The 22,808-nt window shown below is 37.6% G+C and overlaps 1 protein-coding gene across 1 annotated transcript in view; it reads right to left on the minus strand.

Moving 5' to 3' along the window:
• The window catches only part of LOC132685821 (complement receptor type 1), a 150,599-nt gene that overhangs the window by 92,387 nt on the left and 35,404 nt on the right, over positions 1-22,808 (minus strand). Inside the window, 1 exon segment of the mRNA XM_081791836.1 lies at positions 16,223-16,393. Within this exon segment, the coding sequence (XP_081647962.1) occupies positions 16,223-16,393 (171 nt within the window).

Consider the following 22,808-nt stretch of genomic DNA (forward strand, 5'->3'; position numbering starts at 1 on the left):
GTGGGTTACAGCAACCAAATACACAACAAAGGAGGGCATGCAACACACTCCAAATACAATTCCTGAAGTGCCAGGCCCTGGACAGTGTATGACCCCTTTTAAATATAGTAGTCCTCACAGGTGCAGGACATATAACAAACTATTAAAACACATAAGGACAGAAACCAGGCCAAAATGATAAGATGGAAGAGTTCTCCTGAAAAGAAATTCCAGGAAGAAATGAGAGCCAGGGTAGACATGTAAGGGCAGTAACAGACCTATCCACTGAAACTTGGCAGGCCAGGAGGGAGGGTAGGAAACATTAAATGTGCTGAATAGGAAAAATATGCAGCCAAGAATCAATTATCTGGCAAGGCTGTCATTATAATTGAAGGAGAGATAAAGGCTTTCCCAGACAAAAAATAACGAAAGGAGTTCATGACCACTAAACCAGCCCTGTAGGAGATTCTAAGGGAGACTCTGTGAGTGGAAAGCAGCAAAGACTACAAAGGACCAGAGACATCACCACAAGCACGAAACCTACAGGTAACACAATGACACTGAATTCGTATCTTTCAATAATCACTCTGATGTAAATGGACTAAATACTCCAATGAAAAGACATAGGGTTTCACCACGGGTTAAAAAAAAAAAAAGATCCATTTACATGCTGCCTACAAGAGACTCATTTTAGTCCTGAGGACAACTGCAGATTGAAAGTGAGGGGATGGAAAACCTTGTGTCATGGTACTAGATGGCAAAAGAAAGCCGCAGTAGCCATACTTATACCAGACAAACCAGATTTTAAAAGAAAGACTGTAATAGGAGATGAAAAATAGCATTTTATCATAATTAAGGGGTCTATTCATCAAGAAGAGATAACAGTTGTAAAAATCTATGTCCCCAATGTGAGAGCATCCAAATATATAAATTGTGTAATTACAAACATAAATAAATGTATAGATAATAATACCATGTTTGAAGGGGACTTTAGTACTCCACTTACAGCAATGGACATATCATCTAGGCAGAAAATCAATAAGGAAACAATGGCTCTGAAGGACACATTGGACCAGATGGACCACTTGGACATTCTCCAAAATAGATCACATACTGGGTCACAAAACAGAATATATAAAAGGACTGAGATCATACCATGCACATTTTCGGATCACAATGTTATGAAGCTTGAAATCAACCACAAGAAAAAATTTGGAAAGCCCCCAAATGCATGAAGGTTAAAGGACCTCCTACTGAAGAATGAATGGATCAACCAGGAAATTAAACAAAAATTTAAAAAATATATGCAGGTAAATGAAAATGAAAATATGACAGTTCACACCCCTTGGGATGCAACAAAGGCAGTCCTAAGAGGAAAGTATATTGCAGTTCAGACCTATTTCAAGAAGCAAGAAAGGTCCTAAATATACAACCTAACCTCACACCTAAAGGAACTAGAAAGGCAGCAGCAATGAAAGCCCAAAGCCAGAAGAAGGAGAGAAATAACAAAGATTAGAGCAGAAATAAACAGTATACAATAAAAAAAAAAAAACCTTAAAAAACAAAAAAAAAAAACCACATTGGAATGGATTAATGAATGTAAGAGTTGATTTTTTGAAAGAATAAACAAAATCGATAACCCTGTAGCCTGACTTCTCAAAAAGAAAAGAGAAAGGACCCAAATAGATAAAATTACGAATGAAGGAGGAGAGATCACAACCAACACCACACAAATACAAACAATTATTGAAGAACATTATGAAAAATTACATGCCAACAAACTGGACAATCTGGAAGAAGTGGACAAATTCCTAGAAACTCACACACTACCAAAATTCAAATGGGAAGACATAGAAAATTTGAACAGACCCATAAGCAGTGAAGAAATTGAACTGGTTATCAAAAAACTCCCAACAAGTAGGAGTCCGGGGTTAGATTGCTTCCTAGGGGAATTCTACCAGACATTTAAAGCGGAATTAAGACCTCATCTCAAGCTGTTCCAAAAAATAGAAATGGAAGGAAATCCTCCAGACTCATTCTATGAAGCCAGCATTACCTTGACGCCCAAACCAGACAAAGGCCCCACTGAAAAGCAGAATTACAGGTCAATATCCCCGATGAACATGGATGCAAAAATTCTCATCAAGATACTAGCAAATTGACTTCAACAGTGTATTAAAACAATTATTCATCATAATCAACTGGGATTCATTCCTGGGCTGTAGGTCTGGTTCAATATTCACAAATCAATCAACGTCATACATCACATTAACAGAGAAAAAGATAAGAACCATATGCTCCTGTGAATAGATGCAGAAAAAGCATTGGACAAAATACAGCATGCTTTCGTAATAAAAACACTCAAGAAAGTAAGGATAGAAGGAACATACCTTAACATCATAAAAGCCATATATGAAAGGCCCACAGCTAATACAATCCACAATGGGGAAAAACTGAGAGCTTTGCCCCTGAGATCAGGAACATGACAGAGATATCCACTGTCACCCCTGTTGTTTAACATGGTATTAGAACTCCTAGCCTCAACATTCAGACAACAATGCAAAATAAAATGTATCGAAATTGGCAGACAAGAAGTCAAATTTTTACTCTTTGCAGATGACATGACACTCTGCATGGAAAATCCGAGACACCCCACCGAAAAACTGGTAGAACTGATACATGAATTCAGCAAATTTTCAGGATATAAAATCAATGTACAGAAATCTGTTGCATTTCTATACACCAATAATGAAGCAACAGAAAGGAATTGATCCCATTCTCAATTGCACCAAGGACCATAAATTACCTAGGAATAAACTTAACCAAAGAGGTAAAAGATCTGTTTGCTGAAAACTATAGAAAATTGATGAATGACATTGAAGAAGACACAAAGAAATGGAAACATTCCATGCTCATGGATTAGAAGAACAAATATTGTTAAAATGTTGATATTACCCAAAACAATCTACACATTCTAGCAATCTCAATCTAAATGACATCAGCATTCTTCACAGAGCTAGAAGAAATAATCCTAAAATTTGTATGGAACCACAAAAGATCCTGAATAGCTGAAGTAACGTGGAAAAAGAAAACCAAAGCTGGAGGCATCACAATCCCAGACTTCAGCCTGTATTACATAGCTGTAATCATAAAGACAGTACGGTATTGGCACAAAAACAGACGCACAGACCAGTGAAATAGAAAAGAGAACCCAGAAATGGACATACAAATTTATGGCCAACTAATCTTTGACAAAGCAGGAAAGGGTATCCAATGGAAAAGAGATAGTTTCTTCAGCAAACGGTGCTTGGGAGAACTGGACAGCAACATGCAGAAGAAAGAAACTGGACCACTTTCTTACAACATACACAAAAATAAATTCAAAATGGATGAAGGACCTAAATGCTAATGTTAGGTCAGTGTTAAACAGGAATCCATCAAAATCCTACAGGAGCAAACAAGGCAGCAACCTCTTTGACCTTGGCCATAGAAACTTCTTACTTGACATGTTTCCAAAGGCAAGAGAAATAAAAGCAAAACGGAACTATTGGGACCTCATCAAGATAAAAAGCTTCTACACAGCAAAGGAAACAATCAACAAAACTAAAAGGCAGCCGACAGAATGGGAGAAGATGTTTGCAAATGACATATTGGATAAAGGGCTAGTATCCAAAATCCATAAAGAACTTACCAAACTCAACACCTGAAAAACAAATAATCCAGTGAAGAAACGGGCAGGAGATACAAATAGACACTTTTCCAAAGAAGACATCCAGATGGCAAACAGACACATGAAAAGATGCTCAACATTGCTCATCATCAGGGAAATACGGATCAAAACCACACTGAGATACCACCTCATACCAGAGTGGCTAAAATTAACAACTCAGGAAACAACAGATGTTGGCGAGGATATGGAGAAAGGGGAACCCTCCTGCACAGTTGGTGGGTGTGCAAATTGGTGCGCCACCCTGGAAAACAGCGTGCAGGTTTCTCAAAAAATTAAAAATTGAATTACCCTATGATCCAGTGCTTGTACTACTAGGAATTTATTCAAAGGACACAGGAGGGTTGATTCATAGGGCCACATGATAGCAGCACTATCAACAACAGTCAAATTATGGAAAGAGCCCAAATTTCCATCACTGATGAATGGATAATGAAGACATGGTATATTTACACAATGGAATACTACTCGGCGACGAAAAAGAATGAAATCCTGCCATTTGCAACAATGTGGATGGAATCAGAAGGTCAGTCAGAGAAAGACAGATATATTATTTCACTCATACGTGGAAATTGAGAAACTTTACAGGTGACCATCGGGGAAGGGAAGGAGAAAAGAAGATACAAACAGAGAGGAAGGCAAATCATACGAGGCCCTTAGATAGAACCTGAGGGTTGATGGAAGTGGAGGGTTGAGAGGATGGGAAAAATAGGTGGTGGGCATTGAGGAGGGCACTTGTCAAGTGAGGAGTATTGGGTGTTGTATGTGAGTGATGTATCAAGGGAATCTACTCCTGAAGCCAAGACTACTCTGTATGTTAGCTGACTTGTTAATACTAATTTTAAAAAATGGCATTAATTAAATAAAACAGTCCACTGAGATTTGTTTTCAAGAGGTATACAAAGGGGGTAAAATTAAAGTAGGTATTATTATTATGACAGGCTTGAATCCCTTTGCCATATTCTTCTCTCATCTGGGCATACTAAAATATGTTTTACGCTTTTAGAATATCATCTCTGAAGCAAATATAGTATTTCATATATGGTCTGAGCAGCACTGGAATGGGCAAAATTTAGAACAGCCTCATTCTACCTTGGATTTCTATCAATACAGGGTGTGGTCTCATTAACAGTAGTGGTGGTTCTGGCATAGTTTTGACTCAAACTGATCTCACAATTGATTAAAATATTCACCAACTTTTAAAATTCTTTCTAATCTGTCTGTACTTGTACATCTGATTCCTTTGACTTATACCCAGGATCTTATAGTTATCACTACTAAATGTCACATTATTAGATTTAACAGAGGATCCTTTTTGAATGATGAATCTGTGCTGATGCAGATTCACTATCATGACCCCCTGAATAATCCCACTTGTGAATTTGTACTGTGTTTCCCCTAAATCACTAAACTACCTGATAACACAAAGGAGTAATGAAATAGGCTTGAGAACAAAGTCCTGAATCTGATACTCGGGTAAGTTTACTTAACGAAGTTTCAAACTATCTCATAAACCATCTGACTGGTCCATTTCCCCATCTTGTCCACAAGAACTTCATAAGGCCCCTTCTGGAATAAACTTGGTGAGATCCAGATCCAGTTGAGCTGATCTACCATTTCCATAAGCCAACCAGAAACACGATTAAATATTTTCCTTATGGAAGTGGTTCAAGATGGAGAGGTAGGAGATCCTGAACACACCTCTTCCCTTGGACACACTGAATCTACAGTTACATGCAGAGTAATTTTGTGTGGGGGCAAAAAAAAAAAAAAAACCTCTCCAAAAAATAACGGAGTGATTCCTACACACTGGGCAAATGAGAAAAAGCTCACATCAAAGTAGATGGAAGAAACTGAGATACGACCTGACCCTAAACCTCATCCCCAGCATGATGACCCACAATTGGGAGGGAATTCAAAACCCCAAGCTTCTCCCTGAGGAGTGAAGGGTCTGAGCCTTACATCTGGCACCCCGATTTTAATATCTACACCTGACAGACAAGCCCCCAAAGCATCTAGCTTTGAAAGCCAACAGGGCTTGTGTCCACAAGGACCCACAAGCTACAGCTAAGTGAGAAACAGCTCTTAAAGGGTCCACAGTCATGGACTCACCCACCCCAGGGTCCAGGATAGAGGAAGCCACCTGAAAAGTGCCCAGACTTTCTGTGAAAGAGACTTATTTGCCTACCTTAAGGCTCCGCTCTGAGGGGTAAGCATTTAATTTAAAACACATCTAGGGGCTTACTAAAACTCTCCTCAAAGATAGACTCCAGCAGGCACCATCTTTATACTCTCCCTTGCCTCTTTTCAGCTCACTGGTATCTCTAGGAAACGAGCTTATGTTCTCCTCAGACACCCTCTGAGTTTTACAGCTGCCACCCAGGAGATACCGCTAAATCATATGGCTATGGTGGCTAGTGGGTCCTACAGGACTGTAACAAATAAAGAAAGACTGATTAACAGGCCACCACTCTCAGGGCACAGGAGAGCACCACAGACTGAAACACCTATCTTTTTCTGTTAAAGTCCTATGAGATTAATCTTTTTTGCTGAGGCCTAAGGGGCAGACTTCTAATTAAACAGACAACTGAGGGCCAACCATAATCCTCTATAGGGAACTTGGAGGATAGGCACTATCTTCAGGTCCTCCTTCTGCTGTACTGCAGGGCACTGATAACTCTTAGAGGGAAATCTGGACAAAGATCTGGTGCCCCAGTTTCTACCTCTGTTGCATTGGATTATGTGGCAGCCACCCAGGGGTCATTCCTTGATCTGATGGCCGGGGGGGGGGGGGGGGGGGTTTGTATTCACGGGCCCCATGCGATTGTAAGAAATGCAGAGACAGTTCAGGGCTAGTAACCACACCAAAGGCACACTATAGGTACAGACTGAACTATAATCTCAATATTTCTATGAAATGCCTGTTGGCCTTTCCTGTAGTTTTGGCTTGAGGAGCAGACTTCTGGTTTGGCACACATCTAGGGTCCTACTTAGGTGTTCTCTGGGGACAGAAGCCACTGGAGGCCATCTTTGTGATATTCCTCTGCTTCCCTCTAGGTCAAAGGTATCTCTAGGAATGGAGCTTATACTTTTCTATGGCACCCTGGCTTCTGTGTCAGCCAGCCAGGGTTTACCTCTAGACTGCCTGGCTCTGGTGACCAGCTATGCTTATGATTGTGGGTCCCACAGGACTGTCACAAATGGAGAAAGTTCTCAACCAGATACCACCCAGTGCACAGAAGAGAGGTAGGAGACTAAAGAATATATGTTTTATGTGAAAGAGGCCTATTAGCCTATCTTCATAGGTGAGGCCTGAGAAACAGGCTTTTCACTCAACAGACAACTAAGGGCCAACTGTAATCCTCTCCAGAGACCTCCAGAGACCACAGTTATGTTTTTGCTGCATTCCAGAGTGTTGGTATCTCCTAGAAGGGTGCTTATACACACATCTGGTGCCCAGTTTTTGCATCTGGTGCCCTGGGCTTTGTGATAGATGTCCAGGTGTTGCCCCTTGATCTCCTGCCTCAGTGGCCTCCAGGGCTTGTGTTCATGAATTCAAAGAGATGATGGCAGATAAAAGAAACAGTTCTGAACTGGCTATCACTCCATTGCTCAGTTCAGAAGGAGCGGACATCTCCCAGTCTTCCCTTGAAAGGGGTATATGTGCATACTTTAACCTTTGCTGCCTGAGGGCCTGGCTTCCAATCAGCCTGAATCTAGGTGCTGACTGAGACCCTTCCTTCTGGGACACTGTCAGGTCTTGACAAACTCTCAACTACTGGGAGACACTAAAAATAATACTGGCTAATTATACAATCACAAGACTTGAGAGACATCCATGAACTAGGCTAGGGTTGAACAATAATGATTATCTCCTAAGTGACCCCATTCCTTCAAGACTAGCAGAGGTGGCTATTTTTTCTAATGCACAGAAGCCAACCACAGAGAATCAAGGAAAATTAAGAAAAAGAGGAATACGTTAAAACTGAAAGAACAAGATAAAACCACAGAAAAAAAGCCTTTAACTGCATGAAAATAAGTGATTTACCTTAAAATAAGTGATAAAGAGTTAAAAATAATGGTTATAAAGATCCTCACTAAGCTTAGGAGAAGAATGGGTAAGCATAGGGAGTATTTCAACAAAGAGAAAATATAAGAAAGTACCAAGTAGAAGTCACAGAGCTGAAGAATACAATAATCGTACTGAAAAATACAATAAAGTGTTTCAACAGCAGCCTAGAGGAAGTAAAATAAGGATCAGTAACTTAAAGGCAGGCTGGGAGAACTCACTCAATCAAACCAGCACAAAGAAAGAAGAATAAAAATGTATAAAGACTTTACACTGATGGACACTGATGGGACAACCTCAGCAGACCAACATTTACACTATAGGAGTTCCAGAAGAAGAAAGGGGCAGGAAACTTCTTTTGAAAAAATAGTGACTGAAAATTTCCCTATCCTGGGAAAGAAAATAGACATATAGATACAGGAAGCCTATAGAGTTGCAAAAATGATGAACTCAAAGAAACCCACACCAATGCACGTTATAGTTAAAATGTCAAAAGTTAGGGGCGCCTGGGTGGCTCAGTCGGTTAAGCGTCCGACTTCGGCTCAGGTCATGATCTCACGGTCAGTGAGTTCGAGCCCCACGTCGGGCTCTGTGCCGACAGCTCAGAGCCTGGAGCCCGTTTCAGATTCTGTGTCTCCCTCTCTCTCTGCCCCTCCCCTGTTCATGCTCTGTGTCTCTCTCTGTCTCAAAAATAAATAAACGTTAAAAAAAAAAATTTAAAAAAAATGTCAAAAGTTAAAGACAGAGAAAGAATCTGAAAAGCAGCAAGAGGAAAACAACTTGGTACACAGAGAGAAAAAGTTTTCCAGACAAGCAAAAGCTAAAGAAGTTAATCACCATGAGACCAGCATTATGAGAACTGTTAACAGGAATTCTTTAAGTTGAGGTAAAAGGGTGCTAATTAGTAACAGGAAAACATATAAATCTCATTTGTAAAGGTAAATATATAGTAAAATTCAAAATAATCTAATGTAAAGGTGGTGGGTTAGTCAATTATAAAGTTAGTAGGAAGGTTAAAAAGGCAAAAGAAGTAAAAATAAGTATAACTAAAATAATTCATTAAAAAATACACAAAACATGTAAATTGTGACATCAAAAATAAAAACATGGGAGGAGTGAAAAGGTAGAGCATTAGAACACAATGAAAGTTAGGTTCTTTTCAAGTTAAAGTAGACTGTTATAAATACAAATTGTTTTATGGAAGCCTTGTGGTAATCACAAAGCAAAAACTTTTGGTAGATGCACAAAAATTAAAGAGAAAGAAATCTAGGCATACTACTGCAGAAAATAAATCACAAAGAAATACAGCAAGAGAAGAAGAAAGGACAAAAGGAATTACAAAAAATGGGAAAACAACTAACAAAATGGCAATAAGTACACTCCTATCAATAATTACTTTAAACGTAAATGTACTAAATACTCCAATCAAAAGATATAGCATGGCTGAATAGATTAAAAAAAAAAAAAAGGACCCATCTATATGCTGCCTACAAGAGACTCAGTTCAGAAATAAGGACACATAGACTTAAAGTGAGGGGATAGAAAAAGATATTCCATGCAAATGAAAACAAAACAGTGGCTCAGTCAGTTAAGCACCCGACCTTCAATTTTACTGCAGGTCATGATGCACAGCTGTGAGATCAAGTTGCATGTCAGGATCCACTCTGGGCATGGAGCCTGCTTACAATTCTCTCTCTCTCTCTCTCTCTCTCTCTCTCTCTCTCTCTCTCTCTCCTGCTTGTGCTCTCTCTCCCTCGCTCAAAAAAAACAAAAACAAAAACAAAAAACAATAAAACACAAAAGCTAGTGTACCTATATTTATATAGGACAAATAGACGTTTTAACACAAAGACTGTAATAAAAGACAAAGATGGGCATTACATAAAGGGGTTCATCCCATAAGAGAATATAATACCTGTAAATTTTAAGCAGCCAACATAAGAGCACCTAAAATGTAGAGCAAATATTAACAGAAATAAAGGGAAAATAGACAGTAATAAATAATTAATACTCCCACTTTCATCAATGGATAGATCATCGAGGAAAAAATCAATAAGGAGACATTGACATTGTGATGTTAGACCATATGTACTTACCAGACATATGCAGAATATCCATATAAAACTAACAGAACACACCGTCTTATCAAGCATACATGGAACCTTCTTTATGACAGACATACGTTATACCACAAAACAAGTCTTAACACTAAGAAGACTGAAATCATATCAAATAGCTCTTCTGAGAACAATGGTATGAAACTAATAAATCAATTTCAGGAATAAAACTGGGAAATCCACAAATACGTGGAGATTAAACAACATGCTACTGAATGGGTCAAATTTAAAAAAAAAGTAAAAGAGGATCAAAACTACCAAGAGACAAATGAAAATGGAAATACAACATATCAAAACTTATGAAATGCAGCAAAAGCAGTTATCATAGTACATGCTTACATCAAGAAGAAACCTCAAATGAACCAATTTTACATCTCAAGGAGCTAGAAAATGAAGAACAAACAAAACCGAAAGTTAATAGAAGGCAGGAAATGACAAAGATCAGAGTGGAAATGAACGAAATAAAGGCTTAAAAAATAGAAAATATCAATAGAAATACCAATAAGATGAATAACACTAAAGGCAGAATTTTGAAAAGATAAACAAAATTGACAAGCCATTAATTAGACTCACCAAGAAAAAAGAGAAAACTCAGATATGCGCGTGTATGTGTGTGTGTATACAAACACACACACACACACACACACACACACACACACACACACACACCTACCTATATATTATCAGAAATGAAAGAGGAGATGTACAATTGATACCAGAGAAATATAAAGGCCATAAGAGACTACTATGAACAATTATACAACAATAAATTGGACAACATAGAAGAGATGGATAAATTCATAAAAACATACGGCCTACCAAGACTAACTCATGAAGAAATAGAAAATCTGAAAGACTAATTACTAGTCAGGAGATTAAATCAGTAGCCTAAAACCTCACAAAAACTAAAGTCTAAGACCAGATGCCTTCACTGGTTATTTCTATCAAACATTTAAAGAAGGATTGATCCCAATACTTTTCTAACTCTTCCAAAATATAGAAGAGGAGGGATTACTTCCAAACTTGTTTTATGAGGCCAGCATTATCCTGATATCAAAACCTGAGAAAAACACCATGAGAAAAGAAAATTACAGCCCAATACCTAAAAGACTTAGGTGCAAAAATCTTCAACAAAATATTAGCAAACTGAATTCAATAATACATTAAAAGGATGATACACTTTAATCAAGTAGGGGACTCATTCTAGGGATGCAAGGATGGTTCAACACCCACAAATCAGCGTGATAAACCACATTAATAAAAGGAGGGAATAAAAAAATCACATGATCATCTCAATAGATGTACAAAAAGCATTTGATAAAATTCTACATTTTTTACGATCAAACTCTCAACATAGTGGATGTAGAGTGAACATATTGCATTGTGATAAAGCTATATATGACCACTCCACACAAACTTTATACTTAATAATGAAGATCAGGACCAAGATTAGAATGCCCACTCTCACCACTTCTATTCAACAACTTAGTACTGGAAGTCCTAACTAGAGTACTTAGGCAGAAAAAGAAAGAAAAGGCATCCATTCAAGAAAGGAAGAAATAAATCTGTCACTATTTTCAGATGACATGATATTATATACATAAAACCCTAAAAACTCCACCCAAACTCCTGTGAATTAATAAATGAATTCAGTAAAAATGCAGGATACAAAATCAATGTACAAACATCTGGTATGTTTCTACACACTAATAATAAACTATCAAAAAAGGAAATTAAGAAAACAATCCCATTTACAATAGCATCAAAACAAAGAAAATATCCAGGAATAAATCTATCCAAGAAGGTGAAAGATCTGTATCCTGAAAACTCTAGACAACGATGAAGTAAATCAAAGACACAAATAAATGACAGATAGTCCATATTCATGAATTGGAAGAGTTAATATTGTTAGAATGTTCATACCACCCAAAGCTATCTATAGAGATTCAGTGCAATTCCTATCAAAATTCTAAAGGCATTTTTCACAGAAATAGAAGAAGCAATCCTAAAATGTGTTTGTAATCACAAAAGAATCCAAATAGTCAAAGAAATCCTGAGAAAGAAGAACAAAGCTAGAGGCATCATGCTTCAAGGTTTCAAACTATATTACAAAATTAGAGTAATCAAAACAGTACAGTATTAGCATCCGACACATAGCTCAACAGAACAGAGAGCCTAGAAATAAACTCATACATTTAAGGCCAGATAGTTTATGACAAAGAAGCCAAGAATATGCCGTGAGGAGAGGACAGTCTCTTCAATAAGTGGTGTTGTGGAAACTGGACAGCCACATACAAAAGAATGAATCTGGAACACTATCTACAACATACACGAAAACTAACACAAAATGGACGAAAGACCTGAAAACACAAAACTCCTGGAAGAAAACATAGGGGATAAGTTCCTTGACATTGATCTTGGCAATTATTTTGTAGAATTCACACCAAAAGCAAGGCAATCCAGGCAAAACTAAACAAGTGGGACTGCATTAACCAACTACTTCTGCACAATAAAGGAAACCATCCACAAACTGATGACTAGCCTAATGAGTAGGAGGAAATATTTGCAAATCATATGTCTGATAAGGGGAAACATCCAAAATATATTTTAAAAACTCATATAATTCATTAACAACAATAACTAAAGGCCCAATCTGAATAACACATGGGCAGACGATCTGGACAGACATTGCTTCTAGAGAAGAAACACAGATGACCAAAAGGCACATGAAAGATGCTCAACTTAACTTATCATCAGAGAAATGAAAATCAAAACCACAATAGGATATTACTTGATACTTGTTTACATGGCTTCATCAAAAAGAAAAAAAAATGTTAGTGAGGATATGGAGAAAAGGGAGCATTTCTGCCCTGTTAATGGGAATGTAGATTGGTGCAGCCACTATGAAAACGGCATGGAGGTTTCTCAAATAATTAACAGAACTACCATATGATCCAACAATTCCACTTCTGGGTATTTATCTGAAGGAAAGGAAAACACTAACTGAAAAGGACATATGTGCCCCATATTCACTGCAGCATTATTACAATAGTCAAAATGTGGAAGCAATCTAAGTGTCCATTACTGGATGAGTGCATAAGAAACTAGGATTATTATTCAGCCAATAAAAGAAGGAAATGTTGCCATTTGTGATGACATGGATGGACTTGGAGGGCACCATGCTAAGTGAAATAAATCAGACAGAGAAAGACAAAGACTACATGAGCTATATTTGGAATCTAAAAATACCAAACTCTTAGATAAAGAGAACAGAGTGGGGGTTGCTAGAGGCAGGGCCTGAAGGGCAGGAGAAATGGGTCAAGGGAGGTCGAAAGGTACAAACTACCAGTAATAAAATAATAAAATGATGGGGATGTAAGGTACAGACAGCATGGTGACTACAGTTATTAATACTGCATTGTATATTTGACAGTTGCTAAGAGAGTAGATCTTAAAGGTGCTTCCACAAGAAAAAACATGTTAACGATGTGGTGATAGATTTAACTACAATTGTGTTTGAAGTCATTCCACAATATATAAAAGTATCAAATCATGTTGCACATTTGCAACTAATATAATGTTATATGTCGATTATATCTCAATCATTCAATCATTCAGTATTTTTATTATAATTGTTTTACACATTAAGGTCTGTTTCATGTTGATGATAGGGTCTTTTGATTTGAAAATTCATTTTGGAGTTATCCCTAGAATTAATATGGAGGCCACTGACCTACTTTTTGTATCATAATGTATTCATATATTATCCAGCGTAAGTGCAGTACACCTGTACAACCAAATGCGGTATGGAAAGGAAAGGAATAGAACTATAGAGACAAAAAATACCTGGAAAAGAGTAGAGGAAACATTCCCCAGGAAAAAAGACAGTACTCTGTTGAATTGAATGGAATTTTGTTACATGGATGGTTTTGGAAAATTCTGCAGTGTCTTTTTCTCCCTTCAAAAAGAGGAGCCTAATTCTCCTCCCTTTGCGTATGCAGGACTTAGAGACCCACCTCTAAAGTCTAGATATGGCTAAAGTGACAGTGTGTGACTAGTTTGTAAATGGTATGGAAGCTTCTGCCGCTCTCTCTATCGGATCATGAGCTCTGGAGAAAGTTAGCTGCCATTCGTGAAGCCTATGGAGATTCCCATGTGGTAAGTTACTGAAGCTTCCTGCCAAAAGCCTTATGAGTCAGCCGTCTTGGAGGCAGATCCTCCGGCCCTACCAAGCCATCAGGTGACTGCAGCCTAGGTCAACATCCTGACTGCAACACAAGAAGTGCCTGGCTCAGAACTAGCTAGCTAAGCCACTCCCAAATTCCTGACCCACAGAAACTCTGAGAAGATAAAGGTGTGTTGTTTGAAGCCAATATGCTTTGGGGGAAATCTGTTACACAGAAATAAAGAACTAATATATTAGGTGTTCAATGACACTAGCCTTACCAAATGTTTTATTTATTTATTATTTATTTTGATTATGACAGCTTTATTCATAATTGGTAAAACGTAAAAACAACCAAGATGTCCACCAGTACACGAATCTAATGAAGAAACCGTGATATATCCAGGCAATGGAGTATCATTTAGAGCCAAAGAAATGACCTCTCATATCATGAAAAGACTTGGAGGAATCATAAATGCATATTTCTCAGTACAAAAAAAAATCTGAAATGAGACCCACTATATGACATTCTGTTTGCAGAGACTGAGCAAGGGGAGGAATCAATAGGTGGAGCACAGAGGATTTTTAGGGCAGTGAAAAGCTCTGTATCATACCATAAAGATGGACATTGGTCTAAACCTATAGAATGTACATCAGGAGTCAACTCTAAGGTATACTACTGACTTTGGGTAATTATGATGGATGAATGCAGTTTCATCAATGTGAAAACATACCATTTGGGGGGGGGGTTGTTGATAAATAGGGAAGGGATGCATGTGTGGCAGCAGTGAGTATATAGCAAGTTTCTCTACCATCCTGTCAATTTGGCTGTGAACCTAAAATTTATTAATTTATTTACTTATTTGTTTACTTGTTTTAATTTAAATTCCAGTTTGTTCACACATAGTGTAATATTAGTTTCAGGAGTAGAATTTAGGGATTCCTCACTTACATACAACACCCAGTGCTCATCACAACATGTGCTGTCTTCAATATCCATCACTTATTTAACTATACCCCCCACCCACCTACCTCCCCTTCAGCAACCCTCAGTTTTTTCTCTATAGTTAAGAGTCTGTTTCTTGGTTTGCCTTTCTCTATTTCCCTCCCATGTTCATCTGTTTCATTTCTTAAATTCCACATATGAGTGAAATTATGGTATTTGTCTTTCTCTGACTGACTTATTTCATTTAACATAATACATCCTAGCTCCATCTATGTCATTGCAAACGGCAAGAGTTCATTCCTTTTGGTGGCTGGGTAATATTCCACTGTAAATATATATGACATGTTCATTATTCATTCAACAGTTGATGGACATTTGGGCTCCTTTCATACTTTGGCAATTGTTGATAATGCTGCTCTAAAAATTGGGGTGCATGTACCCCTTTGAATCAGTATTTTTTTTACCCTTTGGGCAAATACCTAGTAGTGCAATTGCTAGACCGTGGGGTAGCTCTATTTTTAACTTTTTGAGGAACTTTTATATTGTTTTCCAGAATGGCTGCACCAGTTTGCATTCCCACCAGCAACATAAGAGGGTTACCCTTTCTCCACAGCCTCACCAACATCTGTTGTTTCCCATGTTGTTAGTTTTAGCCATTCTGACAAGCGAGAGGTGACACCTTACCATAGCTTTGACTTGTGTTTCTCTGATGATCAGTAATGTTGAACATCTATCCTTTCCTATGTCTGTTAGCCATCTGGATCTCTTCTTTGGAAAAAATCGATAAAGAAATTACCAAACTTAATGCACAAAAACCAAATAATCCAGTTAGGAAGTGGGCAGAAGACATGAAAAGACATTTTTCCAAAGAAGACATCCATATGGCTAACAAGCACATGAAAAGCTGGTCACCATCACAGGCAGGAAAATACAAACAAAATGGTTTAGTTCAGATATTAGAATTACATTAGTTAGAGAAACTTATATTCATACACACATATTTAACATCAAATGGCATAAAATAGTTTTTAATTTTCAAAAATGTGATTTAGACCATGCTTAAAATTGTCTGCTTTGAAAGGAATGTCTCTGTAGCCCCTGCTTTACACACACAGTAAGGCAAAGATTTGGATTTATTGTGTCCACATTTTTGTTGCTGTCGTTTAAGAGACAGTAATTTCAGAATTAAGAAGTAGGTCAAGATGTGTAGGGAACTTACCACATCTTGGCTGAGGTACCCAGACAGTTCTAGCACATGTTGCCATTTTTTCTCGGTTTGAAGGATAAAAGCCAGGTTTACAATTATATGTGATTTTATCTCCACTTCTGTATCTGATGCTTTGGGGCGTGTAGTCACCATTTTGAATATTAGGAGAAGGACATAAGAATTCTGGAGAAAAAAGGACATGTGGATAATGTTGAAACCACTACCCATTAAAATAAGTACATAAAAATATAGAAAGTGGACATTATTTTTTTTGTCCCTACCACAGCAAAAATTGGTATTATAATGAGGATAGTCTTATATCCTTCCCACCATATCACTCATGTCCCAGTACTCTATCTCTTATCTGCTGTATTTGTGCACCCCTGGACTCTTGAATCCTCTTTCCCTAAAGCTATAACATACATCCTAATATTCCATATGTGGCAATAAACTCACGACAAATCACTTTAACTCTTCTTTACAACTATTCTTCAACTTCCTTGGCATCTGTGGTTCTCATAGGGACTATTTACAAATGGCCTGAGTCTCTTCCTTCCAGACACTTAATAGGAGTGCATATCCCTGCACATTTGAAGGAGACATGGCCCTGTGATTTGCATAGGACAAGGAAATGAATGTAAACTAACATGTTTCCCTTTAGGGAGGAAATTTTAAAAGCCATTGTGTGAATTTTTATGTTCTTATTTCCACAGCTGCAGGGATGAAGGAAAGTCATGGAGAGGTGATGTCTATATCCCTTGATTCTTACAGCTAATATAATGAGCAGAGTCCCTTCAGACCTACATTGGAAGTGAGCATAAATAGGAAATAAACTTTAATTTATTAGGCTATTGCAATCTTGGGATACATTTTTCTTACTGTAATAGAATAACCTAGTCCAGGGTTTGGAGAAAACCTATTTTATGTAAAGATAAAAGGTCTCTGTCCCAACTACTCAGCATGAACATAGTCCTAAAAGATACATAGACAAATGAACATGGCTGTATTCCAATAAAACTTTGTTTACACAAAGGGCACAGCCTGGATTTGATTTTCAAACTATAATGTGCTCTCCCATGACCTACTTTATCTTAATTCATAAAGCTCTTTCTCAGTTCTTTCCATCGACTTTTCTGTACCTCATCAATGGAACAGTTTGCAATACTCCTTTTCTTTTTCTTTTTTTTAAATTTAAATTTTATTTTTTACTTTACATCTAAATTAGTTAGCACATAGTGCAACAATGATTTCAGTAGTAGATTCCTTAATGCCCCTTACCCATTTAGGCCATTCCCCCTCCCACAACCCCTCCAGTAACCCTCTGTTCTCCATACTTAAGAGTCTCTTAAGTTCTGTTCCCCTCCTTGTTTTTATATTATTTTTGCTTCCCTTCCCTTGTGTTCATCTGTTCTGTGTCTTAAAGTCCTTACATGAGTGAAGTCATACGATATTTGTCTTTCTCTGAGTGACTAATTTTGCTTAGCATAATACCCTCTAGTTCCATCTATGTAGTTGCAAATGGTAAGATTTCATTCTTTTTGATTGCAGAGTAATATTCCATTGTATACATATACCACATCTTTATCCATTCATCCATCGATGGACATTTGGGCTCTTTCCATACTTTGGCTATTGTTGATAGTGCTGCTATTGGGGTGCGTGTGTCCCTTCACAACAGCATACCTGTATCCCTTGGATAAAATACCTAGTAGTGCAATTGCTGGGTTGTAGGGTAGTTCTATTTTTAATTTTTTGAGGAACCTCCATATTGTTTTCCAGAGTGGCTGCACCAGTTTGCATTCCCACCAGCAGTGCAAAAGAGATCCTCTGTCTCCACATCCTGGCCAACATCTGTTGTCGCCTGAGTTGTTTATGTTAGCCATTCTGACAGGTGTGAGGTGGTATCTCACTGTCGTTTTGATTTGGCAATACTCCTTTTCTAATAAAATATCATAGCTTTAAACTATTGTTGAAATGTTATATAACCATTTATATTGGTGCCATGGTTGACATTCAGCATTGCCAGAAAATCATTTATATTCTCCCAAATTACTTCCTATTCCATTTCCCAAAGTAAGTGACTCATGATTCCTTATTTTCTTCAAAAGCCATCTAACACAATAGCTCCTTCATTGACAAATAAATTCTTGCATTCACAAAAAACAATTCAGACCACAAACTGTGGATTCCCTAGATTTCTTTATAACATGCTTTTAACTTTGGCTATATCTGTTTTAAACTTTAGCCTTTCCCTTACTCTGATGATAAGGTGTTTTTTTCATATTCATGTTAGCTTTTCAAAACTTTAATCTCCTGTAGACCATCTCCCACAGAATAAACCATTGTTTATTCCTTCCCTCTCTCTTTTTGTCTACGATTCTCTCTTAAATGGATATGCAAGCTTCTCTAATTTTAAACCCTTTGTTCTCTCAACCCTTTGTTCAAGGTAGTTGATGTACTACCTTCTCCTCTCCTTCACAACAAAGATCCTTCAAATATCATCTTACAATTAGTATCTCCAGTTTTCAACCTCCCATTTATTCTTCAATCTACTGCTATCTCTGGCTTCTGACATCCCCAACAGGCTGGTGGTACTCAGACAAAAGTCACCAATATCCTCCAATTTCCAAATGCAAAAACTCTGTATTGCACATATCACAGTGCCTGGTACTATAGACCATGGGCTCCTTAATTATTTATTGAACTGAAATAGATAAAAACCCTCTGTAATATTTGACACTGTTGATCACTGACTTCTCGACATTCTCCAATGCCTTACATTCTTATGTCTTCCTACTACTCTTTAATTTTGTCTGAACGGTATTATTTTATTTTATTTCTAGTTGCCCTCCTTCCTCTGCTCTACTTAATTTTAGGCCCTGTCTACTTCTCAGATCTCATCTCCTACCAAGGTCCCACTTACTCTCTATACGACCAACACAATAGCCTTCTGTCTGGTGTTCACACATGCCAGGCTTATTCATATCATTTGCACTTTTTATTCCTTATTTCTTGAGTGATGCTCCTCTAGATCTTCCTGCTGACTCTTATCACCACCTCAGAAATATCTTGCCTGAAGACCCAACAAGTATTGTCTGTATGAATGAATAGCTATGCTTTACAGTTGGTTCTACATGAGTATTTGTCCTTGATTTTGTTGTTTGCTTCTTCACAATCTCTCTGTGAATCAAGACACTTCAATGATAAAAAGCTATCATCATTACGCTAATAACTCTTCAGTGAGATCCAAATCCATATATCCAACTGAAGCTTCACATTAGACAGGTCCATGTGAATAATTCAAAGGCATATCCAACTAACTACATGCCAAACTAAATCAACTTTTTCTCAATATATGCTTTCCTCCTGTGTTCAACATTTTAGTTTGTGACACAAAAACCTCATGACAGGAGCCTGGAAATTTATGCTACCTATGTTCTTCCCCTTCATTTCAATATTCATTCACACAACATATTCTATAATCTTATAATTATTGCTTATATACCTCCTACTCTTCATACCATGCTTCCACTGTGTACATCCATCTCCTAGAGGTATTATCAAAGTCTTAATTGGTCTTAAATTTGTACTTCATTCCTCCAGAATAAGCTTTAATAAGTCTCTATTCCAAACATGATAATATACTTTTTAGCAATGATTATAGTAGAGAGAATTAAATATGTGAGTACCTAACACAAAGTTTAAGTATAATATCTCTACAGTGCCTGATTTTAATTTACACTACCCTCAGATGAGCCTTAAATGTGCTTATTTACTTTTATTTTTTCTCCTCACTTTATTCTGCTCTATCATATTTTCATAGACTTATTGCAGTGCAGTTTATTATATCCTGATTTTTACTTCATACTGTGGCTTAACTTAATTTTGAATTCAAAAGCTACAAGATATAAAAAACAAGAGTTTTATTAAGAGGCCAACAAAAAATATTGGGAGGATTTTGTTAAATAATTAAGAAATAAGATCTTCACGTGATTACTCTTGAGCAGTGGACATAAATCACTTAATAAATTGTAATTCCCTACTTTCATAATTTCCATTAAAATAAATGATGTTAGTAAAACATTGCCAGGGCACGTGCCTCTATCCAAAATAGTACTGGAGAATGTCTGCATGTGTGGGGTCACATTTTTTCCTACTGTTAGATACCACCAGTAAGCATTTGAAATAAGAACAATAATTTAATGCTAGCACTCTATGTTGTTCGTCATCAGAAAATCTGACTTGTACAGAGAACAGATAGATTTGGAGCAAAGGTGGCTTTTATTTAGCAGGTCTTGGTACTTTTAATTATTCCTATAAATGATTTGCTGTCAGAGATTGGTTCTTATTAGACAAAGAGACCAAAGTTTTGACAAATCACCTTCAAACAGAACCCCTGAAGGGCGCCTGGGTGGCTCAGTTAGTTAAGTGTTCAACACTTTATTTCAGCTCATGTCATGATCTCATGGCTCGTGAGATTGACTCCACAGTGGGCTCCATGCTGACAGTGTGAAGTCTGCTGGGGATTCTCTCTTTCCTTTCTCTCTGCCCCTACTCCCAGTCATGCGCGCGCGCGTGCTCTCTCTCTCTCTCTCTCTCTCAAAGTAAATAACATTAAAAAAAAAAAAAACCTGACACATAAAATCATAAACCGGATGGAAGAAATTTTAAGTATTTTATCCTAGGTTATTGTATTTTAATTTTATTTTAGTTCCAAATTTATTATAGATTTGGAGAAAGCAAGATCTATAGATTTGGAATTCATCATTACCAGCAGGTAGATCCTTCTATTGTCCTAGGAAAATAAGGAGAAGCATTTGTGATATACTAGCTAAGGTACAATGTAGAGTACCTTTTACTTTTAAACTTATTTTTAAATGTTTATTTATTTATTTTGAGAGAGAGGGAGTGCACGCACGAGGGCGTGGCAGAGAGAGAGGGAGGGAGAGAATCCCAAGCAGGCTCCATGGTGTCAGTGAAGAGCCTGATGCAGTGCTCAAACTCTAGAACCAAACTGTGAGATCATGACCTGAGCTGAAATTAAGAACGGTATCCTTAACTGACTGAGCCAACAAGGTGCCCCTGGAGTTCCTTTTAATAAAAGACTTCTCCGTATCCAGTTAATGTAAAACACATTTCAATAAAATTAACCACTGTTGTAACAGAGAGTGCATGCTTATTTAATTTGGGGTGAACCATTCTTTATTTATCTTGATCATTAGTAAACTGTTTTGTGAAAGAGAGTATCCAATCTTAGTGACATCTCTCTCCCCAAAGAAAGGAGGATTCTAAGGCATCCTGTCTTGAGTTTTTGAGTTATACAATTGACTAAGAAAATGAAAAACAAATTCTAAAAAGAAAATGTTTTACAAATGTGGGATCTTTAGTGTGTGTGTGTGTGTGTGTGTGTGCGCGCGCGTGTGCGTGCATGGGTGTGGTGTAGATGGGTCAAGTTTCAAGTAAGCCTAGGAATTGTAGCAACACATATGGGAAAAACAGATTTCCCACATTAAAACAAATATGTGCTCAGCAACAGCTTTAAGCAGGTAGCTATGTGACCAAGAAAAAGAACTAACTAGACAATTTCTATGGAGCAGTCAGGCTACCCTGAGTCCTGTGTCAAAGTAAAACTGAATTCAGATCCTGACGTCTTACTTAGAAGTAAATTTCACTGAAACCTGGAACGATGATTTATTCTAATGTTCACTGAAATGTGGAGTGATTTATTCTAATGTTTATACAGGACAAAGGGCCTGATATAAAGTAAGTGGTTTATAAGTTATATTTTGACGACTGGATGGATAATTTAGCTCTCTAAATATTTAAGTCAGGCTCTGGAAGTAAAACATACGGCGGAAGTTAATGCCAGAGGACTTGTGCACCCACTTTCTTTGAGTAGGAGCCACAAATGCCATGAAGCCAAACAGCTGGACTCCACACACGATCAGCCGATCACAGATCTAATGTGGGTGATCACTGTCTTCTCTTCACTAACCTCTTTGTAAAATATTTTCTTAACAATGCCTGAAAGTGGAGGTCACTCAGTTGTAGGGGGATATATTTTCCAAGGAGCTACTTGTGGACTCAACCCCAAATTTTTTTCGGGGGGTTGGGGTGCCTGGCTGGCTGAGTCAGTAGAGCATGTGACTCTTGATCTCAGGGTTGTAAGTTCAAGCCCCAGGTTGGGTATGGAGCTTACTTTTTAAAAAAAAGGTAAAAAAATTTAAAAAAAATTTTTTTAAATGTTTATTTTTGAGAGAGACAGAATGTGAGTGGGGGGAAGGGCAGAAAGAGAGAGAGGGAGACACAGAACGTAAAGCAGGCTCCAGGCTCTGAGCTGTCAGCACAGAGCCCAACACAGGGCTCAAACTCATGAACTGCAAGATCATGACCTGAAGTCAGACGTTTAACCGACTGAGCCACCCAGGTGCCCTCAACCAAAAAATTTTTTAAAATAAGAACAAAATCATTCAAAATCTAACTCTAGTTTTTGCAAGAGAGGATCATTAAACAAGGTTTACGCATGGAATTATGAATCATATGATTAAAAGTTCAGAGAGCTCTTAAGAGTTCAACTCTTCTCACCATCTCCCCACCT

The sequence above is a fragment of the Panthera onca genome, chromosome F1, assembly GCF_046562875.1.
Source record: "Panthera onca isolate mPanOnc1 chromosome F1, mPanOnc1 haplotype 2, whole genome shotgun sequence".
NCBI classification, from domain to species: Eukaryota; Metazoa; Chordata; class Mammalia; order Carnivora; family Felidae; genus Panthera; species Panthera onca.